We start from the raw sequence: 22892 nt of genomic DNA on the forward strand, positions 1-22892 counted from the left end.
AGAGAAATTTGTAGCTTAGTTAGAAGGTTGAAAAGGTAACTTTTATTACTTTTAGCTGCTAGAGGTGTACCTACAAAGATGACTTGAGCAAAAAACCATCAGTTACATGTAAAGGGTCAAACATTATTCTAGCAAAATATTAATAAATCCTGAAAATTGCTATTATTTATAACATCATTGTCGAGTTAGAATGCCTTAATCCATATGAAAATGCTCCCCAAGGTCAAAATACATTTATTTGTAAATGTCTGTTTTCATGGATTATCCCCAGGCAGGTGTATCCGCTATCATTGTTCTCTGAAATATTTTGTCTTTCAGCATAATGTGTATTATATGCTTGTTTTTCCATTGGAAACAGCTACAGTCAGTGAGACTTTTCAGTGTATATCCTGGCAGTGCCTGTTGTGTTAAGGACCACATCCATGTCATATCAGGTAGATCTTACAAAATATCTCAACAGTCATAAAAACATGAGAAAGGAAAGGAAAATGATATTTTAGAATAACTCTTTTTTGTCTCTCCGCACACAACAGTGAATTACACAGTGATTTTACTTTTTAAGAGTATTGTGTGGGAAAAATGTTGAAGGAACCAGATAAAAGAGGTCACTTCATAGAGGTGATTTGAGTCCATAATTTTAGCTGCTCTAAAGCCTCTTCGCTCTTGCATATCTGAAGAGCCCTTTGTGTGAGTAACTTTTAAAGCAAATGGTGCATGAATCACACACCATTAACAATAAAATCCTCTCTTTCCACCCTAATCACCCGTTTGTTGTTATTGTACATTATTAAAGGCCACGCTCTTCACCTTGTCATTGTCAAGAAATTATTTAATCAGATCTCATCTGAAAAGTGAGAGACTTCACAATACAGGACAGATGCACAAACACTGCCTTGTGTATGGAGCAGTATCTTATGTTACAGAGGCAGCTTGTGATTATCATAAAATAGTCCCCTTTGTTGCGCCCTTATTGATTTGTGGGTCATGCATGAATGAAGCGTGATAAGAATGTACTGAAGAGCTATTGGCCAACACAGATGCAACAGCATGCACTCCAGTACCGTCAATGGAACAGAGATCAACTGTGTTTCATGCCTTATTTAGTGGATTATATTTAGCAATCTGTTCCTTGTAGTGCATATGAAGTGGGATTAAAGGCTTCTTTTTTGTTTGTTTTTTGTTGAACTTTTACACATAATGTTATATATGCTAGTCATAATTGTTGCTACTTAATCTTTGCTATTTGTGATCAGTCTGGGAATCTCTATAGATAAGAAGGATAAAGAAAGGTTACGTACCGGTAAATTTTATAGAGTGGCACAGAGTAAAGAAATGTGAAAAACAAAACTGCCACAGTACAGGCACCTAGATGACACATTACCTACAGCATCCTCCAACACATAACACAGAATCCCCAACCATTATGACAACAGCACAGTTTCATCACTCTGATAATGAGTAAACTATCCTGTTATTTCCTGCTTGCAGCATGTTTCTTTTGGCAAGTTAGGCACAGGGGTATTAGAGGCAGTTGCAGGTATGGCTGCAAAAGTTTTTATGTTCATGGCAGAGTTTCTCTTGTGTTTGAAGTAATATGATGTAATATTGTTTGAGAACTTAAACTACATCAAGTGATCCCAGGTGAAGCTAAATTTGGTATATTGCCCAGAAAAGCAACTAATCATGACATGTAATCATCACGCTTGCTGGGCTTTTTTTTTTGCCTTCCTCTGGGTCAACTGTGGGTATATGATTATAACGTCTTTTTTTTTAATGGTTTAACTGGATGCATTTTAGTCTTTTTTTCAGCCAGGCTAACTATGTAATTAGCTGTAGTCTCAGCTATAGTCTGGTTTCGGCTAGTATGTCCACATCATCATATGCACACCATGTAGCAGCAGAGAGTTAAAGGATAAGCTCACCTTTCCACAAAAAATAACAAATGCACATTTTCTGCAGGTAAAGAAAGGAGCCTGATCAATCCTATCACTTGGTCTGATCACGCTTCCATGACCTTAAACATGTTTGTCAGGAATGGACTCAGCCCTGGTGGTGGGACTCACCTGCCGTGTGGGCTGTAGTACCAGGGCTGACCAGCGGGTGCTCTCAGCAGCCAGAAGCTCACTCCTGCAGTCAGCCAACACCTGGGGCTGATTGCAGGAGGTGTATTTAAGGAATGACCAGGCCTGTGATCAGTGCCTTGGTGTATGTTTCCCATGAGCCCCTGTACCTTGTATCCTGTGTTCCTGTTCCTCTGCCTATCTGATTTGTTGCCAACTCTGCATTGTTCCTGACCCTGCTGACCGTCTCCTGTTTAACCCCTGGCTTGCCTGACCATCCTCCTGCCTGATCCTCTGTACCGTGCTGCCCGTGAGTTACTTAACCCGGCTTGTGACCCTGACCATTCTCTGCCTGATCCTCTGTACCGCGCTGCCCGTGAGTTCCTGAACCCGGCTTGTGACCCTGACTATTCTCTGCCTGCTCCTTCGGTACCTCGCTGCCCTCACGTTGCTGACCTGGCCTGCCTGACTACGCCTTACGCTACCCAGACGATCCATCCATCCCACACGGATCCAGTCACTACTGTCCAAACCTGCCATCCCCTTCACATCAGGCTTTCCCCCGGTACATACCCTCGGCGGACCCCTCTACCACGGTTGGGTGCACTCAGGGGCCGCGACCTGGTCTCAGTCCTGCGCCAAGTCCATCCCCACCATCAGGGGCTCTGGTGAAAAGGCAGACTGGGGCTTAGACTCAGCGTCCTGGGGAATCCTGTTCTGTGGGTCACTAGAGATCCCGCCGGGCGGTGCCTGGCAGTACCTTTACGGCCCGCCTGACCATTCTACCTCTCCAGCCCTGACTACGCCTGTGTTCCTGAAGCCTGCTACTCCCCTGTGTCAGTCCACACATTTCTGGTCACATCCGGATTCCTGACAATGTTATTCCCTAATGTTATGCCAAAAAAAGGCCACTGGCGCCTCAATGAGACCTTTTTAAACACGGAACATCTCCGTGTTGAGCTCTCACAGGGACTTGATACGTACTTCCAACTTAATATAGGCTCTGTAACATCTACCTCGACTGTATGGGAAGCCCACAAGGTGGTATTTCGAGGCCGTTGTATCTCCATGGGTTCTCGCCTGAAGAAGTCCTCAGAGAATACCAAGATTGCCCTAGTCCACCAGTTAACCCTAGCTGAACGTAGACTTCTCGCAAAGCCGTATATTTCTTGGCTGTATAAAGTGACCTCTGTTCGTGACCAAATCAAGGCCCTTGATGCCTGTAAGTCCACAAAATCTCTCCTCTGGGTTAGGCAGAAATTCTACGAATTTTATAACAAACCTCACCGTATGCTCGTCAATAGACTTAAAGCACAGTCCCCCTGTACATTGCCGGACCATCTTGTCCAGCCGAATGGGAGCCCTACTTATGACCCTCATGTAATGGTCTCCCTTTTTGGCTCGTATTATGAGTCCCTTTACAACTGTTTGACCCCAGACCTCCATCCTCCTCTCACAGAGACTTCTTTGGATAGGTTTTTCGACCCTCTATTATTACCGAAACTTTCGCCTTCTTACATTGCGGCCCTCAATGCTGACATTTCATCTGAAGAACTATTTGATACAGTCAAACATCTCCCCTCACGCAAAACCCCGGGACCAGACGAACTTCCCTACTCTACTCTACAAGACATTCATTGGTATCCTGGCTCCCCACCTTCTTTCTATCTACCATGATTTTTTCAGAGGTATTACTCCCCAAGCTGACTTTTCTCGTGCATACATCTCTGTAATTTCCAAACCTGACAAGGACCATTCTATCTTAGATAATTACAGTCCTATTGCTTTACTGAACTCCGATTACAAGATTTTTACCAAGATCCTAGCCAACCGGCTGTCTAGACTCATCTCCAAGCTCATACACAGAGACCAAGTAGGCTTTGTCCCTGCCAGACATGTAGCGGATAATACCAGGAGATCCATTGATCTGGTTGACTTGGTTAACCTGTCTTCTATCCCCACCATTTTATTAAGCTTAGATGCCCAAAAGCATTTGATCACCTTAGCTGGCCCTATATGTTTGTGGTCTTGGAGTAGTTTGGCTTCCCTGGTCCTTTTGTGGCAGCTTTAAAAGCTCTCTACTCCCATCCCTCCTCACAGGTCAGAATGGCCTTTTTTCTTTCACCTCTTTTTTAGATGTCGAATGGTACACGTCAGGGATGCCCACTCTCTCCCCTACTGTTTATTCTCTGTTTGGAACCACTGGCTATTGCAATCCGGTCCCATCCCGACATAAAAAGGATAATGTCTCATGGCCATGAATACAAATTATCCCTATTTGCGGATGATATCCTCCTTACACTCTCGAATCCCCAAATCTCCCTCCCAGCATTGCATAAACTTTTATGACAGTTCGGGACTCTCTTGGGTTACAGGGTTAATACTTCTAAGACTGAAGCACTTCCACTCCATATCCCACCAGCTGTCCTCTCGGCTTGGCCGGGCAGGCGGAGCCCCGCATGGGCATGTTTTTTTTTTGTTTTTTTTTAATGTTGACAGCCAGCTGTCACAACGAGGGATCAGGGTGGGGGGGATAAGAAGGCCAGTCCTTTGTAACATGTTATGAAAGGTGAATTTATCCTATAAAGTGGTTGTAAAGCATTGGGGTTTTTGCTTTAATGCCTTCTATGCAGTAAGGCAAAAAAACATCTGTGCTGCATGTGTCCCCCCAGCCCCCCCCCCCCTTATACTTACTTGAGCCTGATCCCAATCCAGCACTGTGCCAGAAAGCAGTGACTCCCCCAGCTCTGTCCCTCCTTACTGCACAGATTGATAGCAGTGGGAGCCATTGGCCATTGGCTCCCACTGCTGTCAGCCAAATTATGTTACAAGGGAGCAGGGGGAAAAGATGAGCTGCCCTGTCTGTGCCAATGGGCACACACAAGGAGGCTCGGGAGCCCGCACAGGTTCCCCCATGGGAAGCATCTTCCTATGGGGCACTTGCCGAAGAGGAGATGCCAGGAGTGCTAGCAAGGGACCCTAGAAGAAGAGGATGGAGGCTGTTCTGTGCAATACTATTGCACAGAACAGATAAGTATGTTATGTTTGTTCTTTTAAAGAGAAAAAAAAGAATCTTTAATGTTACTTTAAACTTTTGGCTGGTTTGGCATGTTTCCTTTGTGATGAGCAAATAATGCTGCCCAAGAGTTTGTGCTAGTCATGGTCACAAGAGTATATAACAGGATTCAAAAGGTTACGTAACAATGCCACCAGACATTGCCCTGTACAGGTACTTAAAGCAAAATAGTCCTACTGTAAAATATGCAATATTGAGCAGTAAAAAGAGTGTTGTACCATGTTAGGCATCAGTTGACATTTAGTGTCTAGGTTTGGCAGTATAGGATTTTAGCTAAACTCCAAATTTTCAACTAAAGGCAGTAAAACAAATTCTTTTGGATTTTTAAAATCTATTCTCCTCTTTCAATAGACTGGGGAAGAATAGAACCTCTGTCACGTTTTTTATTGTTTTCTGGGACACTGTAGACTAGAATTCCAATCGCTATCACTAAGACAGGAAGTAAAGGAATTTTCACCGACAAAAACACAGCAGCATTTGTGTACATTAGAGGGAAATCTTCTCAAGGCAGCATTAAAACTGTTATATAAGCTCCACTTTTCCCTCTTCAAAACCTGTTCCACTCTGTCCTAAATGACAAAAACATTTTTGGCTGGAGCTCTAAAGCTAACACTTTATGTTGTAACTCCTATTTTTTGGGATAAGTGCATATATGCCAAAACAGCGTGTTCATAGCACTTTATGCACTGGCCTACTTTTTTTTTCTTTCTGGACAGTATGGTCACCTGCTGGCTTGGCTCCATCCACAGGCAGCTTAACTCCTCACTAAGGCACATAAGCTGAATCCAACACAATTTTACCGCAGCTAATTGCAGTACAGAGGATGTTTTTTCAGGCTTTTGAAATGTAAGAATACAATAACTATCCTAAGCCCTGTCTCTTTAAAGTACTAACATTGACTGAGGAAACATGGATAAAATGGGGAGGGTATACCTAGGCCTGAACTAACTAGCATTAAACAGAAGATGAGGACAGTGGGAGAAACCTGGACCTTACTGTTCTCGTTACACATACAGCCTAGCCCATGCACTAGGATTAGGATGCCAAACTACAAAAGAGAATAATGGCAGTCCTCTAGGGAAGGGGTCTTCAAACTATGGCCCCTTCCCTAGAGGTTGTTGAAAAACTACAAGTCCTATCATACCTCTGGGAGTCTTGCCTGTGGCTGTCAGAGCCCTACAAGGCCTAATGGGACTTGCAGTTCCTCAACACTTGGAGGGCCATAGTTTGGAGAATCCTGCTCTGGGGCATTTGCCATTAGTTCAGTATATATGGTATATGGATAATATGAAACATAAAATGCTTCTGTTTACCTACATCACAGTATGGGGATCCAGAACAGACATACCATTTTTTCAAGCTGTGCAGCTGATAAGAACAATCTGGGATTCAGGGGCCCGATTATACTAGATGTGGGTCACATGAGTGTTGGGAACCATCCGACTCTCACACAAACCTGAACATAGCTCACGCCTGTCTAGCTGTCATTCAATATACAGTGAATAAGTGTTTTTACTTAGCTAGTAGTTGCATGATGGGTCCAAATATCGATCTCTCACAGGGGTCCTTTGGTGAAGATGTCCACCGCTTATGGGATTATCTTATGTATATTGCTGTGGTTTGGGCCTTGTGGTTGTTTCAACTAAAGTGTACTTATCTTCTAAAATTTATTGTTCACTTACTCAAATTTAAACCAAGTTACATGAAAGTTAAACTGAATCTGTGTGGCATGCAAGATGCTCTAAATACTTTTCTATGAATGCTGTATTGAAATACATGTTGTCCAGCATTACTAGCAATCTGAGAAGTGGAGGCAAAATATCCAAAGAAAGATATCTAGTTCATTGCCCTGAAATTACCATTATTTGGTTTGGAAATAAGCGAGTTAATGTAACATTCATTTGAAATGCTGTACCAGTAAAGTTTATGCTTTGATCCTATCTGGACTAATGCCTTTGTTACTGAACTGATTAATTCAGAATAGTAAAGAAAAGATGCTAATTTGTGCATCAAAGATGTGATAATTTCTTGGTGCAATCAGCGTTATACAGATAAATTTTGCTTTCTTTAGGCTGAATCAAGAACCCAGGGGGTATGTATGAAGGTAAATGCATTAATACATCCACTAGTGACCTTGTTTAAAATGTCTTAGTTCTCTGTCAATTAAATGGTCGTGGATGACTTTATGAAATATTCTTCACATTGGCATTTCTTCCTGAGCCCGGTGGTGAAAACTATAAAGGGACACTTAAAAGGTCAGTCTAGCTTCTGTTGACTTGTTTATCTAACCCCATGTGACATGATATTCTTCAGATAGATAATGGAGCAGAGGATCTGGCAGAGATCTAAGGTATTGAAAGAAGCCATTCGGTAAACACTTTTTATGTACTCAGCAACCATTTTTCTTTTAATCATCCAATTATTATTTTGCACCGTACAGTGGCAGAGTGTAAATGACATTTGATGCATAAACTGTGCAAGCATAGTACACATGTTGCCATTTTTAAAATAACCCCATTATAGTTCATAGCATACTGCAGGTGTATTCACAAATTCTGTGTGAAGAGCTGTTAACGTTTATTTACTGTAGCATAGTGATAAAAGGGTATATGTCATTTTATACATCATTGTCTCTTCAAGCACAAAATAAGAGCCATAGACTTCTCATTGTGTTATTTGATTTTTGTGAGGTTCCTAAACATGAGCCCCATTATAGGGTATACTGGACACTGGAGAAGTGTTCCTTTATTAGGTGTCGAATAAGACAACTCCACCCATTGCCTTTGTTGAGGATAAAAAATGCATGCATGCAACATTGACAGTCACTGTGCATAGCAGACAGGTTTTGGGTGTGGTCTCATTCTGCGACCAGCCAATGTAAACATGTTTTACATTCACACAGCTTTTTCCCCAGGCAGCCTATTACCTTGTGACCTGACAGCATCCAGCCCACTCCCTTTTTCTGTAACGTGTTGATACTCAATGTACCTACCGATGATGCTGGAATTATCCATCCAGTGTTGTCTCTTACATACAGAAAATCTGGTGCAAAAAATGTCAATCCTGAGGATTTTCCCACATCCACCAATCAGATTAAAGCTTTAGGTTTATACTTAACTGGTGATGCAGGAATCCGATGTCACCCAGCACAGACTTCCAGCAGTGTTATCCTACTGCCCTTCTTCTGACCCTCTATGTAGCCGTGTTAGCTTGTTCTGCACTGCTTATGGGGGGGGGGGTTACACAGAACGTAGATAAAAGTAAATTAAGTTTCTGAATTTATCACATTTGCTGTATTTACTGGATAAGTTTAGTAGCTCACCATATATTTTCACTTTTTTGGAATTACTTATTACTTGTGTATGTGCACAATATTATATAATGTATTGTATGTGAAAAGACTAAACTGACTCCAGAGTACTCTTGTGACATTTAAAAAAAGTGCTGCAGGGCCACCTGTGGAACAGAGAAGTTTGGAAAGATGGAACCAACCCACTGCCTAGCAATGTGGATGCCACCCAAGGGAAGTGCGTCAGGCAGCCAGTGGGGAAGGAGGAGTTGCCAGCAGTGCAGGGACACTATGGCAATGGAAGGGGGAGTGTCTGGGTGGTGACTGCAGGAACTACATGGAGAAATAGAAGAGGAGCAGTACCTGCAGCATGCCTCCTAACAAAGAAAAGTGTAAGATACTGGGAAAGGATGAATTAAAAAAAACAAAAAACTGTCACTTAGCCTTGTATGGGCAAAGCACAGGCGAAGATATTTTATACAGCTGTATATAAGATCAGATACTGGGGGGGGGTTGCTAAAACTGATGTACACAGAATCTGTTGCAGCTGTGCATAGTAACCAATCATCTTCCAGGTTTTATTGGCAAAGTTTAATTGAACAAGCTGGTTACTATGCACAGCTGCACCAGATTCTGACTGCTCCCGTTTTAATAAATTTCCCCCACTGTATCTACCATTTCCCTAAAAGGTCATCTAGCAGGAACAAATACATTTATATTTCTTTTGACGCAAATGTTTTTTTCGTTCTATGGCTTACCTGGAGGTTCTACTTTGAACAATAGAAGTGTTTCAATGTGCTGTCCCATGCCACAGAACTAACTTGTCCATAGATAATCCAGAGCAAGTTGCAGAAACGTACACAAAAGGGTGACTTTTGTTCTAAAAGATTCGTAGGCCTTTGCAAATATCTCAACATATGTTTAGTCTTTAAAACCTTTTGTGAAGTTGACTTGTAACCTGATAAACAATTATTATCCACATTTTGCTTTGCCATCAGGGCTTTTTAGCTTTGGCTTCCATACACTGTTTGTGAGGGCTTCCTACTTTAGAAAGAGTACACTAATATTTCAACCTGCATTGACACATTGGATCATCATTTATCACTTAGAGCTTTTGATTACCTTTGTTTCCTAGGGAACATCTGTAGCATAATTTGACCTAACACATGCATTGTGGTAGTTTGTGTTTTTATAGTCCCTTTGAGGTATTTGAAATAAGACCTCATTAGTACTTTATCTGTTTGCTGCTAACTTATCTGTTTTTCTATATTTTGCTCACCCCCTACCACCAGCACTCATACTTCTCTTCTCAGAAAAGAAGCTCATTAAAATGCAACAGCAATGTCTCGTCTTTTAGGAATCGATAAATGCACATTAACGATATTGTTTCTCTTTAACGATTGTGTTGGCTCCATTGGAATGGTTTGCTAAACTTTCGAGGAGGCGACACCTTTTTAAAGAATTTTAAAAGCTTGGCACATAATGTAGAAGGCTTTTGTGTTATCTTATTTCTCGCATCCTCTTTTTGTGTTTGGAACACATGAATATGCAATGCTTCGATCCTCTTGACATATACCCACAAGGGGGAAACTCTGTAATGAAAGATCTCCCAGTGGTTTAATCTGTGCAAGCTGGTTATTGCTACGTAACAGATGTCTATTCCACGTGTGCCTTAACAGGATGCTCATAGTTTTTCCCCTAAGCAAATATCACCATATTGGAAATCTGGGTATGTCTCGCACAACAGAAACACAATGTTGCCATGGTCACAATCCCATTGTTTGCTCTCAAGATAAGAGACCTCTCCACATTTCTTATCCCATGTTAATTTCTTATTGAAGCTTAATAAAGCAAGTGACATTATGCACATTTCAAGTTGGTCAAAATCCATTGACCTTTAGAGTGGCACTTTAAATGTGCCACTCCGGGGGTGGCTAAGTCAGCACTGCAGCTGAAATTTCCACTCACAGATCACGTCCTCGGTATTCAGGCACATGATGAAGTTCATCTTGCTTGAATGTGATTTTCCAAGGTTCCCTTTCTACTAGGCAGGTGTGACCGCAATCTGCACTCTGCAAAGCTACTCCAAAAATGTAGCATGTCAGACATTTTGAGACATGCTGTTTGCTTCACGTCATGAGTTTTTCCTCTTCCAGATTGTCTGTTATGCCCTTCAGTGTACATAAAAAGCATAGCATCTTTGCTTAAAAATCACAAACAGAGCAAAAGCCGTGAATTCTTAGTGGTCTCAGTTGTAGGTCAATATCTGTTTTTCTTTACATGATTTTGCAGCAGCTGGAACGGAATTTCAAGGTTATTTTTCTTGACAGGATCTCGTATTCTGGAATATTAGAAAAATAGAAAAATACTGTACATTGTGCAGGTGCACAGACATTACGATTGAAAGATCTTCCCTTCGCAACAACATTGCCAAAAAACCTGTGATTATACTTGCAAGTAAACCACTTTTCCAGGCTACCGCGGAAGGAATGCAGTCCATACGTTTTTTTATTTGTCACTAGTGGGAGATTTGTCAGTAACCATAGTTAAATATATTTTCAGATAAATATAAAAAAATTATAACATTTTTAATTTGCGTATTTCATTCTAAGTCTTAAATTAACACAGTTTTAAGTGTATCTAGAGCAAAACTTTTTTTCATTTTTTCAAAGCATGTGAAATTGAAAGGTGCATCAGTTTTTATTACTGCCTGTGACAGTTTCATCCTCTCTATTTATCTGACTGACTACTGTCAATGGTTAAAACGTTATGGGAAATATGAAACTGGACAGTTACAGTCACTAGAATAGGAGGTAAGGAGAAATCTTTCAGTGTTGACAGTTGTTCTTGTGACAGCTCCCTAAAAGGGAATTTTCCTTACTTTGAAGAGATTTCCTTTCATTTCCTGCTGTTTCTCAGGACTGAAATGGAAGAACACAGTACACTGCTAGTAGGGCATATGGCAGTACTCTTTTCAGGTATTTGTGGATTTCCCTATCAAATTGGTGGTACAAAGTGATTTCTGGAAGTCTGGGTAAATTGTCATTAATCACTGTGTAGATGGGTTGAAAATCCAAATCCAGAAGTAGTTTAGTACATTGCCACCATACTTGAAACATAGCACCTGCCTAGCCACAATCCCTGAAGCAATTAGATGAAGCCTGGGGTGCAGTTTTGCTGTTCTAAAAAGTTCCAGCTACCAGACCATTAAAGTCGTATTAAACCCTCACAGTGACATAAACATTATCCAGTGATCTATGTTTTAAATTCTTACCCTAGCACTTACAGTTTGCAACTTTAAACACTGCTGGCTCCTGCTGTCTTGGTGCTGCTTTCCTGAACTTTCAGTCTTCACAGGAAAGCATTAATCAGTCTGCTAGCATGGAGAAAGGTGGGCAAAAGAGGAGGAAAGAGCTGCATCTTGCCATCCTAGGCTTTGAGACTGTATGTTTCTATGGGTGCACACGGTAAAGAGAGATGCAGCTATAGTCTGTGCAGGCAATGGTGACTCTATGAGATGCTGCTAAGGCTAGGGTTGCAGTCATTGTACCAACTTTAACAAAAACATAGGCAAGGATTAAAATATAAAGAAGCCACATACCTAGTTGGGTTGATATACTAAAGGCAAATAGGTTGTTTATTTTGCAAGGCAATTTTCCCCAGAGCTTAATGAATGCTGTGAAGTTTCACTTTGCCAAGAATACCCAATCATTTGTAAGAAAAATAAAAAAAACAGCATCTTTGCTTGCAGGTGATTTGACCATGGAAATCAGCAGAGTTTCATCTTATTTTCTAAGCTTCGGGGCAAATTTATGTAAAGGTGCATGTAAAGGTGCTTCTGGATTGTCTTGATAAGTCTGGTGTCAAGAATAGAAATTATTTTTTTTAAACTATAAAAATCTCCCAAACCAAGAGGGCAGAGATGTGGACCACCTCTCCAGATCTGCCAATATATATTTGAAGAAGGGAAATAGTTGCACTAAAAATTTTTTTGTTTTGAAGAGGGTTACTTAATCCCTAAAAATAGTATAGATTTAGAAGCCTATTGGAAACCTTTTTTTTCCAATTAGTGCAACAGTTGGAGCATTACATTTTATGAAGAGTCAGTAATTTGTGCCTAATAACCATGAGGCCTAGGATCCTGACAAAAGTGTCTGGCTGTTATGATCCGCCAGGTGGTGCCTCTGGCTGCCCACTTGACGGACCTACCCAAAGCGTGGAGTCTAAGTCCTGGTCTGTGCTTTCACCAGGGCCCCTGATGGTGGGGATGGACTTGTAACAGACCAGGACCAGGTCACGACCTCTGAGCAGGCCCACCAGTGGCAGAGGGAACCTCCGGGGATGTATAGGTACCGGGAGAGCCAGATGTGAGGAGGCCGGCAGGACCTAGCAGGATGGATCACGAGCAGTGGTCCCGTGGGGTAAGCGAGGTACAGAATCGGCAGGCGGAGAGTAGTCAGGTCACACGCAGGGTCAGCAGGATTAGTCAGTCCGCAGATAGGTCAAACAAGCCGGGAGTCAGGAGGGGAGTAGGCAGAGTAGTCAGGACAATCCGGGTCAAACACAGGAGAAGGCAGCGTAGTCAGGACAATCCGGGTCAAACACAGGAGAAGGCAGCGTAGTCAGGGCAATCAGGGTCAATATCACAGGTTCAGGAATTCAGGATCACAGATAGACCTTGCGGCAATCTGTGACAGTGCAGGGCATCTTTAAATATCGCGCCCTGCACTGTCATTGGCTGCACAGGACGCACCCCCGGGCTGTCATTGGCCGCCCAAGGCGCGCCCGCGGCTCCTACTGCACTTGCGCGGCATCCTGTCAGCCGCGGCCCGCCGGGACCTGGTGCTTGTGTCCCGGCGTGAGCCGCCGCTAGTGCGCGTGCGCCGGGGGAGGCGCCGCGGCGGTCCCTGACACTGGCAAATTAGGAATGGTCTTTAGAGGGGGAACATCAAGTACATGAGCATATTGTGTGTTGAAAGGGCAGATTTGTGCTCTACCTGACCACATATTACTCCCTTGATATTCAGATTGGAGAAAATTGCTATCTCAAGGGGCCCATTGCCAGTACTAACAGGAGTGGCTGTAGGGGGTGAACCCTTTCAGGAGCACTTTTGAATCTGTATATCTGAGAATGTATGTCTTTTGATTGAATTTGGGCCATCGGGGCTGCAGATAGGGTCCCTAGTAGGAACTGAGCTCCAAAATGCATAACCTCTAAGAATATGTAGCCCCATGAGAGTCTGTTAAAAGCCATTTCTGGGTCCAGCGTTATAAACATCATGTCCTTGGGAGTACAAGAGTCCTAATTAAAGTGGATAGCTGACAGTAGGGTCAATGTTCTGTGAGTTTGTTCCTGGGTTTGTCTATTGTGTATGAAACCTGTTTGTTCCTTGTTTATATATTGTTCTAAAATGTGTATACATATAGCTAAGGCTTTCATTAGGATTTAAAGGAGAGTCCAAAGTTATAGTAATAAAATTGACTATTAGCAGAAAAAAATCAAATTTGTTTCAGTGGCCAAATGGACTCTGTTTATCAGAGCCGCAAAACAAATGCAAATATTAAAATCATAAATATAAAAATAAATAAGCAAATATAAAATGACAGATATAAAAGTCAAGGGGTGTATATCTATTTGCATATAAAATCCAAATCAAGTAAATAGCAGACTAAGAGATAATATCATCTTACACACAATTACCAAAGATCACAACACCTTATAGGAAACAGTAAAACTAATAAATTGATAGGAGATATCTCAGTAAAAACAGGACAATAGCCCATATGGAAGAAAAATATATTTGAAATATATTTTAAAAATATTCTTCCCAAATATATTGCCATATATTTGAAATGCTACAATTTTGGCCATATTCAATATATTTCTCTTTCAATAGATTTTTATTTTCGATATCAATAAAATAGAATACAAACACCTCCCTGAAATGCACGGGAGGAAAACAAAAAAGTGCAATATTTCCGTCAGTGAGGACATATAGGCACATTGTAGCCTCCCAAACCACGAGGGGGGACCAGAAGCCCATCTATCCATGTCGCCCAACAATTTCTTAAACAAGGGGGATAGTTTTTCCGGTACAATGTCTTGAGAGAAGGAGTCAGCTGAATACCCAAAAAAAGCAGAGAGTCATTTTGCCATTTAAAAGGGAAGGTCTGTTAAAAGTTACTAACAGTGAGATCATCTAGAGTCAGGTTTACTGCTAGCGATTTTGTGGGATTAACTTTTAAACCCAAAATAAGGGAGAAAGAGTGTAGGTCTGCAAACAAGTTAGGGATTGACGTGATAGGTGACGTAAGTAACATCAAAAGGTCATCCACAAATAAAGCACATTTATGTATCCCATCCCCACATCAAATGCCCTGGATATCTCAGTTATTTTGAAGCTTAATAGCCAATGGTTCAAGGGCTAAGATGAACAGGATAGGAGACAATGGATATCCCTGTCTGGTGCCCCTGTGGATGTTGGTAAAGTCTGATTTATAGCCCTTAACTGACAAGGGTGCCTTTGGTGAACTATATAGAACATACAGTATGTGAAGAAAGTGTCGTCCAAAACCATAACATTGTATAGTCTGAAAGAGATAGTCCCATGACAGAGAATCAAAAGCCTTATGTAGGTCAAGGGATAAAAGCATACCTTTTCTAGTGCCGTTGTCGTCCCAATTTGATTGCAATGCCGAAATTACATCTATGATAATGTCTGGTTTGATCGAGAGCCTGCCTACCTGGCACAAAACCCACCTGGTCCAAATGGATGGATGTCGAAAGAAAAGAAATATTCAATATATCTCAAAATATATTTCAATAAATATATATATATATATATATATATATATACTGCTTGTTGAAATGTGTTTTTATTACAAAATATATAAAAAATATTTTTAAAAATACTTTTCAAATATATTGTATGTTTTTAAAAATACAAATCTGCATTTTTGGAATGCATTTACAAGTATAGGTAAAATATATGTTAAAATTACTTTTTTATATGTTAAAAAAACTGAAGAATATATTTTTAAAAAAATGTATTTTTAAAAATATATATTGTTTAAATATATTCTTCAGATTTTTTTTAACATCGCTGGTGCCATGCAGGTCTCCTGTCGATTTGTCAGTATATCTGTTTGCCTGCACGGGATGTATGAACTAGCAGATGTACTGACAGGAAGAATCAAGTTCAAAGGTGAACTTATCCTTTTAAAAGAAATGTGGCAGTAAACTTAAATGAACAGGCTATGAGAATTGCTGTGTTTAGAACATCATATAAATGCACTCTTTGTAACAATTGCATCAACAAGCCTAAATCCACAAGTATGTTCTAGCAGTATTTCTCAACCTTTTGTCAATCAAGGCACCCTTTAAAATTATGCAGAATCTCGAGTCATCCCATTCTAAAATGTAAAAAACTAAACTAATAGTTTTACATCACGCAGCAGCATTCACACATGTAGGACACCCAACATGATTTATTTTTTCCAAAGAAAATACTAATTTGCACACTGGTATGAACTAGTACAGCAATGTGTCTCAGCTAATGTGACCCCAGTGCTGACAAAGAGGGACAGAGGAGGGGCAAACAAGGATGCAGGTACCCAACATCATCTTTATAAATCATTGGTTGTTAGGACACCAGCGGCTGGAAGGTTGTAATGGTATACAATGAAAACCTGGGACTTTGTGTGACTAAAAGGCAGGTGTGATCCACCTGCTGGCTGGTATAAAACTTTTGAGCAATTTGTAAGCATTTTGCCAAGGCACCCCAGGGATCCTGGGCACCCTGTTTGAAAAAGTCTGTGTTATGGTATCGTCATTGTAATTGTGTATCAAAGAGATTGATACTTTTGTATCTCTTGCAATATGTTATATAAGAAATAAAAGCATGTCTCAGAAAATGAGGTATTAATTAGAACAATTATTTAAAGCATAAACACACACTTAACCGCTGCACTGCCACCCTATAGCAGAAATACTGCTTCAGAGTGGCAGTGGTGCGCAAAATCAACCGCAGCTTTGGCTGTCAATCACCGAATCTGGGCTGGTGATTACTCACCGTCACCTGGTGATCACCAAGTAATACCGATGGGGGATTGAACTGTATGTAAACAATACAGTTCTCTCCCCTGTCAGCTCCATCACACTGCTTTTTATGGCTCTGCATAGCAGAGCCATACAAAGCAGTGTGCTTACAGTGGAAACCACAGGCACAGCCCCATAGTAAAACACACACAGCACACAGTTAACCCTTTGAACACCCCAGATGTTAACCCCTTCCTGCTCAGTGCCATTAGTGCAATGTCAGTGCTTTTTATTAGCACTGATCACTGTATTGGTGTCACTGGGGATGTCAGTGACACAAAGTCAGTTCCCCCCAGTGTCTGAATGCCCACTGCAGTCCCGCTATAAGTTGCTGATCGCCGTAGTTACTAGTAAAAGAAAAACTTTCACCACTTGTAAACAATATCACTTTCACGTAGACCATTTTTAACAAAGACATGTAGCAGAACACATTTTGCCCTAAATTTATGACGAAATATGATTTTTTACATTTTTTTATTGGACGTGTTTAATAGCAAAAAGTCAAAAATATTGTTTTTTTCCCTCAAAATTGTCGAGCAAAAACCATGTGATTTCCCTGCGGTTGTGTTTTTAAAAAGGTGCATGCGCCATTCTTTTGCGGAAAATGCAGCCTATGTAGCCTATTCAAATAATTGGGCTGTCATGCCCATGTAAATGTGGGCTGCACAGCTTGCACATGTGTGAAACAGGGCTTAATAGTAGTCTCATCTGGAGACCACTACATTTAATAACATACAGGGATTTACTACTCAGGTAGTCTTAGGTTGTCCAGGGAATGGGAAGCACAATGTCATGGTTCATCCCTACAAATATAAGGGTACTGTTATAACACAAGAGATAGACCTAAATCCCAACACCAGACTACATTTTGTTTAGTTTTTGAAAAGAGTGTGGAAAGTTGGATCCTTTGACAGGCTTTTGTCCAAGACAACAATGGTAAGATTGTTTCACATCTTACCTTGTGACAACCAGAAAATGTAATATAAAACATCACACGTATGACACGTAACTCACCTAGGCAGGAAATGATTGGAAAATCTATGTTCTATGGAAACTTTTATTGCCATAAAAATTCAGTTGTGTGACAAGTTTGTGGGTTTTGTAGCTGATTGGTAGTTCAAACAATGAGTTAACTTCTTGCCAGAAGTACTGTACATTTCAGGGCTTTTTCTGCCAACTTTTATTTAAAACAAAGCAAAAGTTCTAACATGAATATCTTCCCACGCAGGAGGGTCTCACCATCAATGCGAACAAAACATAGAATTCAGCCCCCCCTGGCTCTTCATCAGCCCTGCAGCTTAGGCCTCATGACCTTAAAACACATCCCAGTGCTCGAGCACAAAATGCTGTACCTCTGCTCTGTGTCTTTGCTGCAGCTTCCCAGCTGCTCCATCTTTCATAGACTTTCTTTTACTCACAGGCTTGTACCTCAATCTGTCCTGACCTAGACACTATGGAGCAAACCTGCACCTCTCACTCCTCCCTTGCAATCACTGACCCCATCGGGAGGGTGGGGCCATTGAGTTTTGAACCCAGCTCCAATATGAAGGCAGTACACACCTGCTTCATTAGTGTGCTTGTTTCCTCCAAAATCTGGCCAAAACTGCCTTATCACACAGTGACATGAACGTGCCCTGTCACAATTGTTTCCTAAAAACCAACAAATATAAGAAATTGCCACATAAGGACTGCTCATAGTGATAATCAAGGCAAATGACAGTGCCTCCTGATAGTCCACATCCTCCAGCAAGGTTTACTCATCAAGTAAGGTAAATTCTGCACAACCTTTCCACCTTCTTCTCCATCAAAATATGGGGAAGCGTGTGACCTCTTCCATGTAACAGTGCTGAGGCCTGAACAACCAATTGGAAGGTCTGAACACTGTCACCTGGGGAGCAGTGACATTAGTACATCTGAGTAAGCTCTGATATCATCCAACAGAGGTTATTCAGGGTGGATACATGCAGTGGGGAGATGGTCAGAATATGGATTGGTGAATATACCTTACTGAAGAGATGTTAATAAACATGCCTAGTAGTCTTGCATTAACCTTTGGGAATGATAATGCAGAAACTTTGCAGTACCAATAAACAAGAAGCAGAGTCTATTTATTGGTACTGCAAACATGGCTGCCCCATTTTCACATAGTATATAATTACAAACTATAAACAGAAAAACATAATTTAGAACATTGACACACATTGATAAGGTTTACATTAAGCTGATCACTTTAAGGTGTATATCTTTAAATGAAAATAAAACTCTTTATTTTACCTTTAATAACAGACTAATAATCCAGTAGTAAATGTATCTACTACTGTTTTGAAACTGCATGTAGATCTCGATCTTTGTTCTGCTTATAGCAGCTGCATAAATTAACCAATGACATTATCCCCAAATGGCACAGGCTTTCATGTGATACCTTTTAAGATGTAGTTATGCAGAAAGTGACAACTAGACCTTATAAATAATGAAGTGAGATAATATGACCTGGAAGTCATAAAACAGACACATATCCTCAGTGCTGTAATTTGCACAAAAAGACTATAATCACCGGAGGCTTGCTTCAGGCATTACTTTAACTGGTGATCTGTTCATCACAAGACATAAATTAGCTCTTGGAGGATTTCCCCCCCCCAATTTTCTGGTGCACGGTTAAATTCTACTTCATATGCTCTTATCCATTTAGAAACTTAAAGTTTATGGTGATATTATAAAGATAAGTTCATGTGTCACAGAATGACTTTGCCAGAGATGTGCAGGACTGCCTGGAGGACTTTTGCAATTAAGTTAAAAAGTAATTCCATTGTGATATCTGTGATAACTAAATGCATAGGAAATGTGGGAAAATGTTCAAGACTCTGCTTTACATGTAAAATGTAGCTTGAGGTGCTTGGGTGGTCAATTTTCCTTGACGGGTCACGAGATGCATGAAAACCACCTAAAATAATTGGCCATGAAGAAGGTGTGAATGTGAAGGACCCAGAAATCAGTGTTTGACACCAGAGACCACACAAATTGGGGCATATTGGTTCTGTTGACACAATGAGATCTTTTCACCTCTGCTCAAAAGAACATGGTTAAATGTTATTCTAGTAAAAAAAATCTAGTGGCTTGATAATTCTGTTAACAGTGGCATATGCCATTGTAATGGTATCCTAAATGTCAAATTCAGTCAAACAAGAAATAGGAAATTTCTCTGTAAGCATGTGCTGCATAGCTTATTCCCAACTCCAGCCAAAACGTGTTTGTTAATTTTTAACAGAGTGGGGAAGGGATAGAGCCACTATTGGGTTTTTATTTGTAGCCTATACCCCTATTGGAGATATTTTCCCTCACTGCATGCCCGTAAAGGAAGTAATGAGAAATATCTACAGTGGTACCATAGATTAAAACAGAACATATTTTTCAGAACAATGAGGAAGAGTTAGAACATTTTGTCAGGTTATTATTAATGCCTGTGTCTTCCTGTCCTGTGACAGCCTTTCCCTTCATTTTGTTCTGATGCCACAGGAACATGGAGGGAGGTAAAACCTTCCCATATAGGATCACTGACAGCAGACTTGGCAGCAGTATTCCTCTTCTCAACTCTTATCTAAAGCTAAAACAAAGGTTTTTGCTGGATTTGAGCTTTAAAGGATCAGTCCTTTCAATATTGCAGCCTTTACCAGAAATCTGTCATCTTCCCTGTTAGATTTTTAAATTGTAAGCTTACCGTAGTAGGCTTACTGAGCTTATTACTTATGTCATGACTTATCTTATGTTGTACATACTCCCATGGTGATATTGCTGTACCATAGCTTCCATTCATGGTGGATTTAGGCAGTTCGTGGCCCCTTTTTGTTTTCCAACATCTCCTATTAGCATAAATACATACAAAATACAACAGGAAAAGAAAACCCTACTCATTGTAAACCTACTAACTGCCTCAACAGAGGTGCAGAATCAGGCACCTCAACCACAGGTATATCACTTATAGGGGTCGATTTACTAAAGGCAAATAGGCTTTTCATTTCGCAAGAGCATTCCTGAGGGAATTTTCCCAAGAGCTTAGTGGTTGAGGTGAAGCTCTGCTGACTTCCATCATCCAGTCACGTACAAGTAAAATGCTGTTTGTTTTTTTAGTTTCCTTGTACCTGATTGGTTCTTTTTTGCAAAATGAAACTTCACCCAATTCACTAAGCTCTGGAGAGAATTGCTTTGCAATGTAAAAAGCCTATTTGCTTTTACTTAATCAAACCTAAAGAGTTCTATGAGATATAGAAAATTCTCAGTATCTCCCAACAACCAAACAAACTTTTAATTTATTATGCATTGCATAGAAGGTAGCAGAAGCAACTTCTTATTTATGTGATACAATATCTGCAGAAAGAATAACACTACAATTCTGAGTAGGAAAATGGAACGGAAGCAAGTCTTGCTTGTTGGTAGAGTAGTTTTTTTCTTCAGTACCTGAACAAGTTGATAACAGGAATTGCCTGTGCGTGTAATGCCACTGCAGTAAAGTGAAGGTAACCGCTCTATTAAAGATGGTGATTAATTAGACTAAACAAGGGGCGAGAAATTAAAAGCTGACAAGTGAGTGGGTAATTAATTAGTCCCAGGTATGTTTTTCAGACACTGTTGGAAGCTTTCAATGTCACTGCTATAAATGTACTTTTCTAATTTTCTTATCAGAAACACCAAACTAATAATGCATTAGGCTCCTGCTGCCTGCTTTGTCCATTGACTTTTTCAGCTTTGTTTTCCTTCTGCAGCACTGATGTGTAACAGCGTATAGTTTGTGTTCCATGTGTTTTTTTCAGCATTAACAGCTTTTGTGTTTCAGCCTCTCCAGTGAATTAAATTATAGTGTGCCATTAAAGCAGCTCTGTATCTAAATATAGAGCAAAATTTTTATCAGCGTTGTGCTGGTAAGAACATTTTTACTCCTGTTGGATATTTGTCAAAATAAGTTCCTTGAACAATGAGAGTTTGTTAGCTGATCTCTGGTTTCTATGTCTGTCCTGTGTTAAAGCAGCTGGATTTTCCCACATGTTCTGAGAATTATTCCTGAATATTGACAGAAGAGGCGAGATTGAATTCTGTTTTTTTTTTTTTTGTTCTTTTTTTTACTTTAGGTTTGGGAAAAAGAATAAAGATGATAAAGGAGGAAAAGTCGATCAGAAAGGTAGTCCTAAAACTGCCAGAAAGGAGGAGGAGCAAGATTTTGAAAGGATGAAGGAAGAACGTGACAGGTAAGAACTTTGAAAAGAAAATGGTTAGAAAATGAAAGTGATATATCCTTTAAAAACCAGCTGACCAGCTATGTGCAAATGGTATGTGCAGAGCTCCAGCTGGTTAGGAATTCCAGTCTAGTACTTACTACCTGCTGTTGACATTTGGTCCAGGTCCCATTCACACTTAAGCATGCCTTAACAGACATACTGCATTAGTCTGGGCATGCTGTGTTCAGCCACCTTGTGTTAGCCAGCCCATTAATTTTAAATGATTTTTCAACATACCTTAAAGCAAGAAAATAAACACTTGCACTATTCTTGACAACAGAGTACAGTTTTAATTGTATATGAGGTGCCAGAATGAATGGTACTGCATTGCATTGCACGTATACCTATGTGTTAACCTGCGTTACAGTAGCAATCTAGTATGAGTCCTGTCTTTCTCAGTGAGCAGTACAAAGAGTAATAATATTTTGGAAAGACAGTAAACGCTTAAAGCTTCAGTTTACTACAGTAATATAGTAGTAGTAGAGTGTTGTGGCCGATCTCCATCAACTGATATCTCCACTGTAATTCGGGAGTGTAAACAACAGCAGTCTTTGTATACTGCCTTCAGCTAAAAGCAAGCTTGTGTTGCCTCTTCAGGGCAAATTACTATTGTTGCTTAATCCCCCAGACCTTCCCAGTTTAGTTTTTTCACTCTCTTCAGGGCTAGGAACCAAATGAAGTACCCAGTATGAAAAGGCATGGTACCCAAACCATGTGACAGTGCTGGGCCAATCGTTGTTACGCTGGTTCTCAATAACCCTCTGGTGACTCATATTACGCAGGCATTTCTTCTATGCTGAAAGGAGGATAAGTGTATGCAGTAGGGAAGACAAAGTTAAATTAAACACCAAGAAAAATTGATCATGTGCTTCTAAACCTCCTAAAATCAGAGCTGAGTCTCCAAATGGCTATTTCTTGGGCCAGGTTTCCTCCATAGCCTAACACAATGAAAGCATAGTACAGAAGAGTTGCCCATCTGTCCAGTGTGGGTCCTCCTAGCCCAAGGTTTGATCCAGATGTGTAGTCATTGTTCACTTAATAGTAATATGTGTTGTGCTGAAGTCAATATCAATGACATTTACCTAGCACAAACCAGGACCTA

At 40.6% G+C, this 22892-nt stretch overlaps 1 protein-coding gene across 4 annotated transcripts in view; it reads left to right on the forward strand.

The window, feature by feature from the left end:
- Window positions 1-22892, forward strand: part of PARD3B (par-3 family cell polarity regulator beta) — a 1797179-nt gene that overhangs the window by 992422 nt on the left and 781865 nt on the right. For all 4 annotated transcript variants that reach the window (XM_089670923.1, XM_089670934.1, XM_089670945.1 and 1 more), the window contains one exon: window positions 21644-21760. In XM_089670923.1, coding sequence (XP_089527049.1) covers window positions 21644-21760 — 117 coding nt within the window. The remainder of the gene's footprint in view (window positions 1-21643; window positions 21761-22892) is intronic.

The sequence above is a fragment of the Staurois parvus genome, unplaced genomic scaffold (assembly GCF_062004578.1).
Source record: "Staurois parvus isolate SC_StPar_1 unplaced genomic scaffold, SC_StPar_1.0 ptg000011l, whole genome shotgun sequence".
Classification (NCBI taxonomy): Eukaryota; Metazoa; Chordata; class Amphibia; order Anura; family Ranidae; genus Staurois; species Staurois parvus.